The sequence below is a fragment of the Camellia sinensis genome, chromosome 2 (genome assembly GCF_055761805.1).
Source record: "Camellia sinensis isolate YWXY chromosome 2, ASM5576180v1, whole genome shotgun sequence".
NCBI lineage: Eukaryota > Viridiplantae > Streptophyta > Magnoliopsida > Ericales > Theaceae > Camellia > Camellia sinensis.
The window spans coordinates 178,230,469-178,247,219 of record NC_138962.1 but is presented as its reverse complement, the minus strand read 5'-3'; the positions used below and the strand labels follow the sequence as shown (position 1 = coordinate 178,247,219).

At 32.6% G+C, this 16,751-nt stretch overlaps 2 protein-coding genes across 2 annotated transcripts; both read left to right on the top strand.

Moving 5' to 3' along the window:
- The first annotated feature begins 41 nt into the window (after positions 1-41).
- Positions 42-12,007, top strand: LOC114268437 (NAD-dependent malic enzyme 59 kDa isoform, mitochondrial-like). The gene is made up of 14 exons (XM_082913233.1): positions 42-47; positions 3,467-3,656; positions 4,891-4,994; positions 5,080-5,163; positions 5,274-5,380; positions 5,503-5,597; positions 5,991-6,209; positions 6,312-6,377; positions 7,217-7,289; positions 7,940-7,994; positions 8,077-8,149; positions 8,533-8,596; positions 10,206-10,320; positions 11,651-12,007. Exons 1-6 carry the CDS (start codon positions 42-44, stop codon positions 5,588-5,590), a joined length of 579 nt encoding a protein of 192 aa, XP_082769359.1. The 3' UTR covers positions 5,591-5,597; positions 5,991-6,209; positions 6,312-6,377; positions 7,217-7,289; positions 7,940-7,994; positions 8,077-8,149; positions 8,533-8,596; positions 10,206-10,320; positions 11,651-12,007.
- On the top strand, positions 5,596-11,809 carry LOC114274001 (NAD-dependent malic enzyme 59 kDa isoform, mitochondrial-like). Its single transcript, XM_082913232.1, has 7 exons — positions 5,596-5,655; positions 5,991-6,104; positions 6,312-6,377; positions 7,217-7,289; positions 8,077-8,149; positions 8,533-8,596; positions 11,651-11,809. Exons 1-7 carry the CDS (start codon positions 5,596-5,598, stop codon positions 11,807-11,809), a joined length of 609 nt encoding a protein of 202 aa, XP_082769358.1.
- Positions 12,008-16,751: the final 4,744 nt, after the last annotated feature.

Genomic DNA, 16,751 nt, shown 5'->3' with positions numbered 1-16,751 from the left:
GGGAAAGCTTATGTTTAAAACATTCATAGTTTCACAATTTCATGGAGGTATGTTGAGTGATTTTTTATTTATCTATAGTTGCATATAGTGAAAATGTAGTGAGCTTGGCTTCCCCCACTATTTTTGTTTGTAAAAAATTTGGGTAGTATGTTGTATGAGGTGGCAATTCATATATATAGGTTGTCATAGTGATTCCCCAATTTGCTATTTTTCTTTTGATAACTAACTCTCTCTCGCAGATCATCAATACTGATTATTCATCAGCTTAAATGTACATGCATTTATATGATGTGTCCTTGACTATATTATAATTAGAATTTTGGTTACTGGATAACTAGTATGTTGTAAAAAGTTGAATGAAGTCATTTATTAAATTTTATAGGTCGAGTATCTTCCTGTTGTTTTACTCCTTGAAAATTAGTAGGAAAATGCTACCCATTTTGCTCAGAGGGTGAATCGACATTATTTGATTAATCTTTGCTGCCTTGTTAGCTTTAGTTGATATTTTAATATTAAGTGTATTCTTACACATCAAAGTTTTTAATGGGGACATTACATACAATTTGTTAATTTTTTGTATATTGTTAGTGTGTTTTGTATTTCATATGCTTAATCTCCCTAAGCAATTTAGAACCAGTGGATGTTTAACACACCGTAAAAATATTGTAATTGAATTTGTGTGATATTATGTCTACTGCATTTGTGTGTGGAAGCCTGTCCTTTTTTTTTGCATGTGTGCTCAAAGAATCAACGAATTGATGATTCCTGGTCTTTGGATTTCAAATAATAATATATATATATACAAAGATCAAAATTTCGTTTCAGTGTGTTGCTTCAAATAGTACAGAAACAAAAACATCTCGGAAATATTTTATGAAATAAAGATAAAATAGAAATGCTTGAAAATATAAATTGAAATATATCTAAATGTATAAAAGCCTAATAATTGATTAATTAAACAAATTGAGATTCATATAGTCATTCACGTAAAAGAATTTAAAAAATAATGTTACTATGAACTAAAAATTATTAAGTATTGTTAAATAACTCAATTTTATAAAACAAAAGTTTCCAATAAGGTCTAAAATTTTACTTAAGCAGCAGTAATAAATGTTTATGAAAATTTCTAAATTTGTGTAGATACAATTTACTCTTTTTGTATATCACACTATGTTTCGGTGTGTTTCACTATGTTTTGATGTGTTTCACTATGTTTTGATGTGTTTCAATGAAAACACTAGAATTTTATTATTCCATTAGTGTTTCGTTTCGGTCTCTTGGGAAATGGCAACATTTCAGCCATTTCAATGGAAACAAAAAAATTTTTTGTTCCTCATATATATTAAAGATAAATCCATGTCAAAAGGTTTTTCATTCATGTGTTGTCTACGTTTTTCATCTTATTTGGTTCCAAACAAATGGCATATGGTACCTATTAAAATTGGGTGTAACTGCACATGCAACATCCCTCGTGTCTTCTATGTGCACTATGTTAACTTATTACAATTGGAGGAATAGTTTCCTATTGTCTGTCTTTAATTTGGGAAATTTGTCCCTTTTGTATTCTTTTAGTAGCTGTTGGTGTATTGCCTTATTCTTAGGGGCAGAGCCATGTATAACAAAGTTGGGTCAAGTGACCCCACTAGAAATTTGTAAATCTGAAATTATTATTCAGACTTTTTGAAAATTTTATTTTAAATGAGGTCAATCTTCTACACTAAAAAATATGAACTAATTTCATAAAGCATAGAGATTAATATATAATCATGTTACCCTTTTTTTCCTTCTAATATTTTAGTTATTCTTTTTCATTTTCTTCTTTCTTTGAATTCTTTTGTAGATGTTCACGTGTTACCTACCTTATACATCACTATTATCCAATGTCCAAGGAGATGATTATGGCATTATGTGACAGTTTAGGAGAGGATTTGTACTTATATTTAAAAAAGGGGAAAAAAAAGAGGAGAACTTGTGGCATTAAAAAGGAATTGTCAACAAACACAGTGGGTGTTGTTTTCTTCAACTAAATTAACTAAACAAACCTTATGTTCAAAGGATATATCTGAATTAAATTTGTTCAAAATTTTAGTGAAGGGAAATATTATACATTTATGATTTATGGAATCAATTGTTTAACCTTATTAGCATTTATGGAATTTAGTATTAGTGATGCAAGCGGTCATTTATTAGATTTTTGTAAAAATTAACTATTGTGGTTTTTGCTTTCATTATGGTATTTGTAATTTGGAAACTATAAATTACTTGATCCAGTTTTGTGTATTACACAAGTTTATCAGTGTACATTATGTATAATTGAAGGTTGATATTGGTGGTGAATTTTTTAATGGACGTTTTTGGCTCCGCAATGGTTGATTCTTAGAACTAATATGGAGAAGAATCCTATTTTTGTGAACTTGATGATTATCTAACAGTACACTCCATTTTGGATTTGTCTTGATTTGCCACTTGAGCTGGCTTGAGTATATATATCATTCTCTCTAAGTTATTTGTGGATATTGAGTTTTTAATCTATCAATTCATCCCTGATGGATATATGCAGACTAGCCATGCTATAACTACCTCTCTTAATGTTACACATGAAGAAGTTATTGAAACTGAATGGTTTTCATTAGATTGAAAACTCGGAGATACAGTACGTTATATACACTCCACATGTTTACAAAATATCTAACGAAAATATCTACCTAACTCACTCTGTTACAACAAGTTGAACTAACACTTGACTTGTTTGGTTTGCAGGACAACGTATCTCTAGTCTGGTCTTTGTGTGACTTTATATTAAAAATTATGATGTAGGAATGTTTAGTGACTCTGAAATGGGTTTTGGCAGAACTACTAAAGTCCTTGCTGATGAAAGCAACAATATAAATTGTTAGGTTTTTATTCTTGGCAATCCCGTTTAACAAAACTCCTTTCAGTTGTATTTGTTTTCGCATTTTTATTTCCGTGAGGCTATGAGTTTATTAGAAGCGAATCCAACCCGAATTGTGCCTTGAAGAGAAGTTTGTGATGTTAATGATTTCAAGATTGCCACTTCGCTGATTATGACGGGGGTCGAGCTGCTCGCCCCCGAAGCAAAATGCAAAAGTGCATTCAAAGTTGCTTGTCCGCTCGAGCGGACATTCCCCCGCTCGAGCGGAGAATGCTGAGTTCCAGAAGTTTGGTGAGTCTGCAAATATACTATGATCCATGTTTTCACGCTCGAGCATCCATTTCCCCGCTCGAGCGTACACCCTAGTGCGGAACACGCCATATAGTGTCCCCGCTCGAGCGTCCATTCCCACGCTCAAGCGGACCTCGCGATTTCAGATTCTATAAATTCGCAAGTTGCTCCAAATATAGGATTACTCCTCTAGATCTTCTTCTTCGATAGTAAGGTTTATATCTGGGGATATTTTGCCGTTTTTCTTTGATGTTTAATTGAGTATTCAACTCATGGGTTAAGAAGAATACATCAAAGGTTTGTTTATTCATTCTATACAAAAGAGAGAGTTGTTCTTCGGTGGATTCTGAAGAATTCGAGCCTGAAGCTTTGGTGGATTCTGGAGTGGCTCATCGTCAAGACAATTCCGAGGTGAAAACGGGGTTGGAAGAGGCACATAGGGGTTGGTTCAATTCGGGCGTGGATTCGCTAGGTAATTGAGAGTATACCTGTGTAATTCCTTTATATCTTCTTAGTGGATTATTTTGTGGTTGTTGCCCGTGGTTTTTTTATCACAATTGGAGGTGCTCCAATTGTGGTTTTTCCACGTAAAATCGTTGTGTCGATTTATCTTGATTGTTTGATTGGGATTGTTGTTTACTGCTTAAAATTGATACATAATCACAAATCAACATCTAGGAGATTTCTAGATTTTTCACAAATTTTTTTGAAAAAGATTATATAATCAAACTAATATAGAAGTGGATGTAGCACTTTGTATATTTTTCATTTCTCTTAACTTAAATTCAACTAGAAGACATTGAATCCTAATAGAATTAAGCACTTCATTTTGTTGAGGGTGCTAATTGAAGCTCCAGAGGTGCTTTCGAAAGATAATCATAATTAATACTTAGAATCAACTTTAACATGGATAAAACTCCTAAGATTTAATTATTTAATTGTACTCTTTATGGTGTGAATTCAGATTTACATCCAACAGAACTGGAAGTAAAGTCTAACAAAACTAGAGATGTAAATAAGAATCACCTCATTAGATATGTACCTACACATATATCTTTGTTTTTTGGGATGACCTTACCTAAACAAACTAGAAACGATAATGCACTAGAAATAGAAACCACAGAATTATGGAAACAATCATGTGGTCATCTGACTGTACATAAGTGTACATATAAAGCCCAAGAGTGTCTAGTTATTACAACCAAAGTATTATCATTCAAATGGAGTTGTATATTATTTATCAAAAAATAAAATAAAATAAATGAAGTTGTATAAAAAGGCTATACCTCCATGTGTTGTAATATTGATTTCCATTTAAATTCCATCATCACGAAAGGTTTCAAGTCCAATCTTTTCTTGTTTACAATTGTTTCTTGACAATTATTTTCATGATTTTCTCATTTTGTGAGAAAGATGTCATGAACCTCTCAGATTTGAAAATAGTGACTATTTACTTGTATGAAGTAGGATTTCCCTTGTTAAATTTCATTACTTACACCTTAGGTTGGACGTCCAACAACTTTAAACATTGAAGTTCATTCATGCTTATCCATTCCTAACATTCATTTATGCTGAATGTACTCTATGTCGTTCTCCATATTTTCTAGTCTTTAAGCAGAGTAAGTAGACTACATAACTGCTTGTAAACCCATTTTTTCCGACAAACTTCGTGAGGATTTATTTTTCACGTGATTTTACTTTGACAGATTTGGGACTTCAGCAACCTTGGTTGGAAGGAGAGGAGTATCTATCAATTGTTGATGAATTTATGGAGGCAATTCACACTCGATGGCCCAAGGCTATTGTGCAGGTTTAGTTATTTCAAAAATATGACATCTTGTTTGATGTGTAACCAATATCATACTGATTACTTGATGTTTGGTGAATATTATCAGTTTGAGGATTTTCAAATGAAGTGGGCTTTTGAAAGACTGCAACGGTATCAAAAAAGGTTCTGCATGTTCAATAATGACATACAGGTGAATACTTGGTGTTGTATTCTGCTATTCTCCATGGCAAAGTACTTTAAGATTGTTAAGGGTGACTCTATTATAATGACATTTTTGTCACTTGTCATCATGTTGTATAGGGAACTGCTGGTGTTGCACTAGCAGGACTGCTTGGAACTGTAAGGGCACAAGATCTACCATTGACTGACTTTGTGGACCAAAAGATAGTTGTAGTTGGAGCTGGAAGGTACTGATGAAGTTCAATTGTAATGGCTGTACTCCTGGTTTAAGTGTTACTTCTTTATGGTTTAGGGTGGTTGGTAATATCAGCTGTGAGTTGCGTCTTCTTATTCTTTTTCTGTCTTTCAGTGCAGGGCTTGGTGTTTTTAACATGGTTGCACAAGGCTGTTTCAAGAATGGCAGGAGCTGGAGCAAATCCTCTGTCTTTCCTACTTGATAAAGATGTGTGGTTCTACAGGTATTACTTGCTCTCTAACTTTTTTGTTCTTAATGTCAATTACCGTATTAGCCTTTATTATGTGTTACTGGGTATTTATCTTGTAATAAAATGTGTAGAACATATATTTTGAACATATTTGTAAAGGAGATTTTTAATTTTTTTTTTTTTTTTTTTTTTTAGTGTTATCAAATGAATTTCACCATTTTTTTCAAAGTAATGATAATCAATTACTTATCTGCATGTAACTGAATGAATTGTGGGAATGAACCTGCATTGGAATGAGAAGGAAAACTCATAATATGGCAATCTGAACTTTATCGTTTCATTTACATTTTCAGGGAATCATCCATTTGACTTTTGGTTCATCTTTTTTTGATAAGTACTGGTTTAAATGCAGGGTCTCATTACAACAGAACGGAAGGGTGTTGATCCAGCAGCTGCACCATTTGCTAAAGCCCCTTGGGAGATCGAGGGTTTAGGACTTAGGGAGGGAGCAAATCTCGTTAAAGTGGTAAATCTTACTGGAGTGTTTTTTGGCAGCCTATGTTGATGCAAGGCTGATATAGATTGATATTGTGTGGAAAAGAAACCTTCGGTTGTTTAGCTTGCTTCTTGGGTACGTTCAATTGGATCATGGATGTTTGCTGTTATCTTTCAGAACCTTGTGTATGCTTTCATAATTTAGAAAAACTAATTGCAGGGAATGGATTTTGTTTAGGTTAAAAAAGTCAAGCCTCATATACTTCTTGGTTTGTCTGGAGTTGGTGGTGTCTTCAATGAGCAGGTGGGCAAGTTTGCTTTGTCCTTCATTACTTTCAAATGAAGCATAATGAATCAGTGAAGTTGGCTTAGTTTTATTTGGAAAGGCATGTTGTTCTGTACTATTTATTTGGTTAGTTGTTGATAAATGGTATTAGTTGGGGAAAATACATCAAGCACCACAACAACCCCCCCCCCCCCCGGCGCGCGGTGGGAACTCAAGTTTGTTTGTTCTTGTTTCCTAGATGTAGGCAATACCTTGTAGAGATGGTCTTCATTAACCCTATTATCATTTTACTTTTTCCCAACTTCCACTAAATAATCCAATTCTTACTAAAAACTTACAATTATTTATTATTAGGACAAAGGAGCATACCTCATCAAGATGTCATTTGTTGTCATCACTATCAGTTAAATCCACTTGGCTCAACTCAACAAAGACCTAATTTCAACCTCTTGGAATTGACTACATGAATATTTTCCCAAAATGCTCTCTATAGAACAATACCTCAGTTAAATCCATGGCAATTACATTCTTTGTTACTGTATCAACCCTCGTTCTTTTTTAATTATCTTCTTGTGTTTAACGACACTTTGTTTACTCTACTTTTGTGGGTGTTTTTTCCTCAATTTACTAATCCTTTCATGCACAATTTTGGCTTTTTTTTATTATAATTAAATTACCATTGCTGCATAGGTAGATCTCGTTCTGAAATACCTACTACTTGATAAGTAACTATGGCTGGCTATGTTTGAAAAACCATTCTCCACTTAGTGTCTAGCTGCAAGGCACTAAGCACAACAATGGCAAAGTGTATCCTCTTTTTGAGATTGGTAAAGCGTATGTCTTCTTTGATAAATTAGGTGCTTAAGGCCATGCGAGAGTCAGATTCCCCTAAACTTGCCATTTTTGCGATGTCAAATCTGACGGTGAATGGTTCGTCTTTCAAGCCTTCTAAATTATCTATTTTTTGTTTGTGGATGCACTATTTTTCTATTGAACATTGTCTTTTCATGTTAACTAGAACAGCTGAATGCACTGTAGTTGATGCTTTCAATCATGGTGGAGAAAATATAGGGCTTGTTTGGTTTGTATCTCAAGATACAATTTTTGAGAAAAATATTTAAAATTTTGTTTGATTCAAATTTTTTGAATTTTTTTTTTCAAAATCACTCTCTCTCTCTCTCCAACACATCAGTCTATCACTTTTCTCTCTCCTCTCTCATTGTCAATCACTTTTTCTCTCACACATATCTATTCAACTACAACAAAATATCAAATCATCCCAAACTCCAAAATTATTTTCAAAATATCCAGCCAAACAAATCAAAAAATTTCCAAACTCTCTCTCCAAATTTTTTTTTTTTTAAATTTATCTCAAAAATGTTGACCTTGGTATGATTTCTTTATATTGGTGCTAATTGTTGTGGAGTCTTTTTGCACAGTATCAATAAATTAATTGGTCTCACTCTGCTCTCTCATTATGTAGCCAATGCAACCAACAGTTCTATAGTTTCTATATTCCTATCTTCCTCAGTGTGTTGTCCAATTACTCTGACCTTTGCCAATCATATACTTGTTGTCAGGGAATGGAAAAGTGGGTCATGTAAATCAAGCAAATAACATGTATCTGTTTCCTGGGTTAGTGCTAATGTTCACGTCACTGATATATTGTGCTTAGTTTTTTATGACTACTATCGTAAACCTTTTTGACTTGATTCAGGATTGGAATGGGAAGCTCTTCTCTCAGGTGCTCGTTTGATTTTAGATGGAATGTTGCAAGCAGCTTCTGAATGGTATATATTACACAATTTGACCACTTCGTTCTTTGTTCTAACATAGCCTTTTATGGATTAGTGACGTGCTCATTCATTCTTATTGGACTGTTCATGCAATGAGGTGGCACTTGTTACTGTCATCATGTGTGTTGCCATATCAATAGGTTTGGTGTGTCGGGTCTAAAAGAGTCCTTTTGAGTGCTATAAAAAGAGTGTTGGGGCTAGAGGTGCATCTATCTCCTGCTAGACTTGTATTTTGTAATTATTGGTTTATACTTGCTTATTTATTGTTGGTTAAATTATGTAGTTATTGGTTCAATTGTTGATAGAGGAGGAAAAACGTTTGCATGGTGTCGAACCCAATATCAACTAACTTTTGCTAATATAATTTTTCTTTGTAGCCTTGCTTCATTTATTACAGACGAAGAAATTCAAAGTGGTATTTTTGTATCCTCCTACGAGAAGGTATTGTTGTTCATAGTGCCATTGGAACATTAAAATTTTCATATATATTTGTAAGTCAATTGGAAACTCGCTCACTAGGAAGCACTGATCACCTTTTCATACATATTTGGAAATCAATTGGACACTAGCTCACTAGGAAGCATAGACATTGATACGGATACGGACAAGGACACGGGACATGACAATTTCAAAAAAATCAGAACACAGACATGGTCACACGGCAAGGATACGACAAAAAAATATAATTGTTTTATATATATTTGTTTTCTATGTATGTAAATATTACATTCACAAACAACTAAAATGAATGAAAACCGACACTAATTTAACATATATATATAAAAAAACAAAAAAAACAAAATGTAAATTATCTAGAGACTAGATATATTTTTGCGTTAGGCTCCAAAGATCATTAGAAGCCAGTTTCTCAATTTCGCACTTGTGGTTAGATTTGTATTGCGTTGTCAATAGTTTGGTATGAGTTCTTTATCTATATTTTAAAATTCAACTCTCATGTTTCCAGCTTCCAAGCATTATAATATAACCCCCAAAATTAGCTTTAAAAAATTAAATTAAGACCTTGGTTGTCCCTGTTGTGTCTCCTGAAAATATTATTATAAAAATGGACACGTCATGTGGCATATCCCATATGTGTCCCCACCACGTCCATGTCCATGTCCCTGTCCCGTACATATCTAACACGGCTATTGCACCTATTTTGACGTGTCAGTGCTTCATAGCTAGCTCATATACTCGTATTTTCTTCTAGTGGGTAAGGTTCAACCTATTACCTTAAGGCCATGTTTGTTTGGGTGGATATGAGCTTGGGATTGGTCTAATAGTCCAATAAAATTATTAATCCGATGTTTGGTTAAACAATTGAAGTACGGACTAACAATCCATCCAGATATGGTATCCCACATATGATGGACTATTTAATCCCACATAGGGGGTGGGATATAAATTGGAAAACTAAGCCAAAGTTTGGACTATTAGTCCCTCCTTATAATCCTAACTCAATCTAAACATAGGATAGAATACACAATCCAAAGGGATTCGTAGTCCTAGGATTATTAGTCATGGGAATGCTAATCCAACCTAATCTAGTCCGCCCAAACAAACATGGCCTAAGTGTGCACACCTAATAGCAGTACGGAAAGTCGTTCTCTTGTCTATAGGTTTTGGATATAGCTTGTTAAAGCATGATCAATAATCACTAATCAGGTTAGTTTGCATTATGCAAAGACTACATACCCACTGATATTAGATCTGACTCTGACCTTGTGGAGTGTGTGAACCTCAAAGCCTTTTCAAATTGTTTTGATTGTATGGCTAGTACTACAGTCAAGTTTTCTATTCTCTTTATTTAAAGTATCCATAATTAACAAATCTGACCTCTAATTTCATGGGTCGGATGATTGGATCTACTCATGCATACATCCCTATATTGGATCTACTCATCATATATACTCATCATATATACCTAACAAGGTCGTGTAAAATTTGCAAAGAAAATATTTTTCCATTTTGGGACATCCTATGAATGAATTAGTAAAATAAAGGTAAAGTAACCTCTACTAATTTGTCTATGACCTACTTATAATTGCAGTATTTGAGATATAACAGTAGAGGTTAGAGCTGCTATTGTTTGAGCAGCAGTTGCCGAAGAACTGGCAGAAGGGCGCTGTGATGTAGGACCTAGAGAGCTCAGGCAGATGTCAAAAGTATGGATAGTTCTCAACTTTCTTACAAGAAAAATGCATCTCTTTTTTGTAAAAATAGCCATGACATAACACGCACAAGCACATCTGGACGAGAAAAAGAAGCTTTAATATTTGACAATGAAAGCAACCTCATATTTAACCTTTAAATGAACCAATTCTGAAATACTAATCTCAACTCAACTAAGCAAGTTAGTTATTCAGTTATTCTCATTGTTAATCAGGGACGGCGCTAGGCTATAGAGTATGGGGTTAATTGACCCCATTTGCCAATTTTGAAAATTGGCTTAAAAAAATATTTTATATATTTATATTGTCTATTAGCAGCGATTACTTTGTTGGTTGCACCAATACATTTGTTTGTTGCAAACCCCAAAGGGTTGGCTTGGTGGCAAGGCCTTGGATTTTGAGAGTGTGCTCTCTCCAAGATTTAAGAATCAAAACCTCTTAAATAATGCTATATGCACCAATTGGTGTACTAATTAGTGTACTAACTGATAATATTTCATAATTTGAGGCTTTAGATCGTTGTAATTTGTATAATGGGTGGGGTCATAATTTTTAAATGGCAATGTCATAATTATGTTGGTACACTAATTAGTAGACCAATTGGTGCGTGTAACACCACCGAAATCTCTTAGGTGCTAACAATTCCTTAGGGCTTAGTGCACTTGCGGGAAACTCCTTGCCGAGTGCTTGTGCACTCCTGGGGATTAATCGAACTGTGATCCGGACACTCCAGTGCCAATAAAAAAATAAAAATAAAATACATTTGTTTGTTGCACCCATAGGTCGCACCACATACATTGGTGTGAGTCAATTGACACCACTAAAATTTGAAAAATCATTGAAAAAAATTATATATATATATTTATATATATCATATATGGATAATATTGACCCTATTAACTTATAAAAAAAAAATTTAAAAAAAAAAGAGAAGACCTTATTGCACTTAGCATAGAGTATCAGACCTTTAAAATTTTTCTAGGTCCTCTCTATATTTGTTCGAGTCCCAAAGATGACTAGATTTCTCTAAGTTCAAAAACGAATTCAGTGAGTCAACTCCACCAATCACCAAATACCCTTGAAATTTCTCCAACCATAGTAAGGAAATTCATTGAGAGGAACTGTAGAAATTTTTGTAATTACATTTTTTTTTTTTGTACAAAAAGATCAGTATGAATGCACTAAAATTTATAGAAAACAAATGTTATATATAATATTGATAAGAGTGAAAAAATTTCCTTATAGAATTTGTAGAACTTAATCATTGATTCCTGGAGCCGCCACTGTTGTTAATCATCTATGGCTTTTCTCATTTTGGATGCAGGAGGTGACGGTGGAATATGTCAAACCCAACATGTGGTTTCCAGTTTACAGCCCCCTCTTATTCATGAGAAATGAAGTTCCGATCATCTCTCTCTCTCTCTATATTTTTCTGCAAACACGATCCCAATGTTCTGCAGCCATTCAAATATTCATGATGTAACTGTGGTTTTAAAGCCTAGAGTAGTAATATGGGTGAAAAAACTGAACTGGGGAGAGAAGGGTCGTAGAAGTTGAAAAATAATGCCACTGCAGTGTTGATTAAGCCCTTTTGTCTAAATCTGCTTATTGATGTAATGAACAACATTGTGTAAACTCTCTCTTTTTCAGTTTTTTCAAAAACTTATTGATGTTTCATGTATGCCTCTTTTTTTTTAGTTAATTTGGTATTTCAACCTATATACATTTTGTGATGATTCAGAAAAAGAATAGAAAAGAGAGACTGAACTATTAATCATGTTATGGGATTGATAGCTTAGAGTTTTTTATTTTTTTATTTATTTTTTATTTTTTTATTTTTTTATTTTTTTTTTTGGGGGGGGGGGGAGGGGGGCTTGTAATTTTAAGCAAGATTTATCTTTGCAGGACCTCTAATGAATTGTAAATGTGAAAAAGGTGTTAAGCTCAAGAGACTGATTTTTCATCCGAAATCTCACCTAAAACTAGAGATAACAAATTCATTCTGAAGCTGTGAACTCATACATCAATTAAAAATCAGTCTAAATTCGTTCAAGTATATAAATGAGTTTAAATGAGTTGAACATTTAAAAGGGTACCTACTAGACCACCACCTCTATTGACACCACTCCATCACCACCTCCTCCACACCATCCACAACAATCATCCCGATCACCTCCTCCAACAATCTCAATTAGAAAAAATAGTTCAACAAAGTGGACGGGGTTGGGCTGATTGATTTAATCTGTATCAAATTTAATTTAACTTGTTTAAACTTGTTCATTAAATGAGCGAGTTTGGTTTAAGTTATTTTATTGCATAACCTGTTTTGATCTGCCCAAATCTATCTATTTGCCAACTAATGAACCAACTAGCAAATTAAGCTTGGATTGAGTAGTGGGATGAACCATTTATTGCATTGCTCAATCCAAGTTAAATAAGTCAATTTTTTTCAATTTGAATTTTGAAAAGAAACAAGTTCATTTTTCTAACCTCAAATATAAATTGTTAATTATGTATGACCTGAAAGTTGTAGCAGGTTCTATCAGATAGGTTCCATCAAATTATATAATTTGTGATTCAGTCACATCTCAACCATTGCATCGAGGGCCATACCAGGTTACATCTTTGATATAATACATATATCTGTACACATATATAGGACAATGAAATCAGCATGAAATTTTAACCAAAAAAAAGAAGAAGAAGGTAATGTTACATATAGATCATATTTAATTTGACAAGTCATGCTTTACAAAATGAAAAATCATAGCAAGACAGTGAGAACTATCTCAATATAGTCTTAAACATATACTATCTATGCTATGTCTATATATAAATGTAGTGTAGTTTCTAAAGCTTCCAAACTCTTAAACTTGGCCTCTCATTTAAAATTGAGACAATCTCTTCTACTTGGCAGTCTAAGAAGTTTTTCTTTCCATTTTTCCTAATTTCTAATAAAAAGTCATTTTTTATATATTTTTTTATAAAAAAAGTAAAATTTGAAATAATATGCATATAGAACTCAAAATATGACCAACTCTAATTTTAGATATTTCAAATCTAAATATTAAAAAATAAATGACATATTCCACTCTCAATTCTTCAAAGATATGATCAAATCTAATTTAAGATTCCAAATCTAATTATTAAAAAATAAATGGAATATTTTACTCTCAATTTTTCTATTACTAGCATGTCACCCGTGCTATGCACGTGTGACGACCACCTCCTTAATTAAGCAAATTAATTATGTTGATTATATGCTTATTGTTAATTATGTGATTATGTGTTATGAAGCGTTATTGAATTGCCATGTGATTATTTGAATTATATTATTGTGGACAGATAGGTTAGGGTGAAAATTAAACCTGTCTGATTTGTTAACTTTAACAAGTTAGAATTATGAAATTGGGTAGGAATTAGAGGCCAATTCACACTAATATAATGAAATTTGATGTAATTAAGATTATATTGTGATAAGGATTAATTTAATTTAATTAGAAATGATTTATTAGCTTTAGTTGAATTAATTAAAATCCTACTCATCTATTTATCCATTTAATTGGTAAAAGGGAAGATAGTAGGTTTGGTTGAGTCCTTTGCACACACACGTAGAGAGAGAAGGGAGGAGTAGGCATTTGAGAGTTCAACTAAGATTAGAAGAAGAAGAAGAAGAAGAAGAAGAAGAAGAAATTGAAGAGAGGGCTAGGGAAAACATTGAAGACTACTCAAATTGTTTACTCTAGGTAAGAACTCCTCTCTTTACCCTTATGAACTTGAAGTAATGTACTCAAAACATAAGAAATTCAAGAGTGTTTAAGGAACTCTAAGTTTAGTTGTAAGATTTGTTGATATAGATGGAAATTGATACATGCATGGCAAGATTAACAGTAACAGTAACAGTAGCAATAGCAGTAACAGTAACAGTAAGTTGCTATGGATGCCCCGAGTATAGTTCATAAACTGGGACAAACATTCATTTTGTAAACAATATCATTTTAGAAAGCAGTACAGTTAATCATTCAAAAAATAATTATAATTGAACATAATTTTACAGCATTGTTACTCACAGTGGGCTCCCTGACTATGTGTCTAAAAAGCAGCATCCGACCTAAACAAGCAAAGTCAAGCACAATTAGATTACAATCATATCCTTATGTTATTCAATCAATCCTATTCAGTTCGGTACTTATATCTATTCAATTTTTTTGCTTCTTACTTGGTGGTCAAGCACCAGAGCAAAGTTAGCAGCATCGACTTAATTCCGTTTTGTCAAGCTAACCTATTGTACCTCACCGCGAGGTTCCGAACTGTTATGTCAAGGCTTTTTGGGTGATCTAAATCCACCTTTTTGAATGCTATATGATGTCAAGTGAATGTTTCATAATTTGTTTTGGCTTTGGGATTTAATTCCCCAATACGTCTTTTATTTTGTACTTAGACGTGCTTTGGATTTAAGTGTTGACATATATGTTTGGATATGGACTTGGACTTATGTGTGTATCGGTAAATATATATAGAAGTTGTTTGTGCATTTAAGTTCTTAGAGCTCTTTGGACATTATATTTTGTTATTTACAAGCTTCCGTCGGCCCCTCCTATTGTATAATTATTATTACTATTAAGTAGGCCTTTGGTAATCACGGATTACTAGCCGGTTACGATGCTAAACCCTTAGGAGCGGGTTTGGGTCGTGACAGCACATGATAAAATAATATATTATTTCAATTCTAAATATTAAAAAATAAATGACATATTCCACTCTCAATTCTTCGAAGATATGATCAAATATAATTTAAGATTCCAAATCTAATTATTAAAAAATAAATAGAATATTTGACTCTCAATTCTTCTGTTATTAGAGTTTTATTTGATTTGCTTTTTTTTCCCCACATTTATCTTATTTTTATATATCTTTAAATTTGAAATCGATTTTTTTTTCTTCTTCCAAATCTAATTATTAAAAAATAAATGAAATATTTTACTCTCAATACTTTTATTATTATAGTTTTATTGATTTGCTTTTTTTTCCCCACATTTATCTTATTTTTTTGAAAACTCCTCCCTCCCTCTTCCTCTCTTAGAAGATTTTATTTGATTTCCTCTTTCCATAATTCTTAGAGTTTATCTTCAAATTTAAACCATCGAGTCTATCCGATTGAAAGTTATATATTATCCTTTTGCAATCATACTGATTAAGTGTTGCTACTTTTGTGATTAGAGTTTTATTGATTTGATTTCCCCCCCCCCCCCAAAAAAAAAAAAAAAACACACACACATTTATCTTATTGAAAACTCCTCCCTCCCCCTTCCTCTCTTTAGAAGATTTTATTTGATATTCTTTTTCTATAGTTCTTAAGAGTTTTATCTTCAAATGTAAACTATTGAGTCTATCCGATTAAAAGTTATATATTATCCTTTCACGATCATGTTGATCAAGTGTTGCTACTTTTCTGATTGTGATTTTTGGATTTTCAATATTTTTGTGTTTTCCATGTATGCTATAAATCTATTCTTTCTCATTCAATAGATTTGCATGCGTGCTTGTTTGTATTACTGATTTTGTGTGTGTATTTATGCTACACTAAGGAAATGTTTTTTTCCCTTTTGGATTGGACATAAAGGAAAATAGTACAGCAAATTAGAGACAAGAAGCCTGAGAAACTTATCTCAAATCATAGTAGAAGAGGTGTCTCTCAATAGCACAATGGTTAGAAATGAAATGCAGAAACAACCAATAATTTTTTTCTCATTATGATGTGGCCTGAGCATTATTATTTATTTATTAAATGTCTAGTATGATTTATATTTTATACGATAAATTTTGAATGAATATTACTATCTGTTCATTATGTTTCTTCTCATTGATGGTATACTTCTATTATTGAAATAGCTTGAATATACTTGCACAAAGACACAATTTTTGTATTTATTGATAAAATTACAGGTTTGATATGCATTAGAAATTTCAATAGTGCTCATATACATTAGATTTTTGGTAGAATGCAATTTTAATGGTGTTCATATAAATTGTCTTTTGGTTGTAGCATTGTTCCTGTTAGTCTTTGTGTTTTTTCTTTTCTTTCTTTTTTTTTTTTTTACAAGTCTTACTTTGAGATATGGTAGGAAATGTTTTTTAATGGTACTGCTCTGGATGATAGTATGAGTGCTTCAATCAAAATCTAATTTTTATTTTGTTTTACAAAATCCAAAATATAATATGTACATATTTGGTTTGAAAGATATTTTGTTTTGAAATGAAAACTCTACCATACTACACTACAAGAAATTTCACTTTTGGCAACTAAAATTTTAGTTGCCAAAAGTCTTATTTTAGTCGCCAATTACTTTTGACGACTAATATATTTGCTCACCAGTTTGGTCGCCAATAGTTCGTCGGGGAAGACAACCGTCGACTAAAATTTT

Excerpts from the sequence above, each read along its gene's own strand:
- LOC114274001 (XM_082913232.1), top strand. The coding sequence starts at position 5,596 with ATGTGTGGTTCTACAGGTATTACTTGCTCTCTAACTTTTTTGTTCTTA. Across the intron at positions 6,378-7,216 it reads GTGGTGTCTTCAATGAGCAG|GTGCTTAAGGCCATGCGAGA; the intron begins GTGGGCAAGTTT and ends TTGATAAATTAG. Across the intron at positions 7,290-8,076 it reads GTCAAATCTGACGGTGAATG|GATTGGAATGGGAAGCTCTT; the intron begins GTTCGTCTTTCA and ends GACTTGATTCAG.
- LOC114268437 (XM_082913233.1), top strand. Across the intron at positions 3,657-4,890 it reads TTCGGGCGTGGATTCGCTAG|ATTTGGGACTTCAGCAACCT; the intron begins GTAATTGAGAGT and ends TTACTTTGACAG. Across the intron at positions 4,995-5,079 it reads GGCCCAAGGCTATTGTGCAG|TTTGAGGATTTTCAAATGAA; the intron begins GTTTAGTTATTT and ends GAATATTATCAG.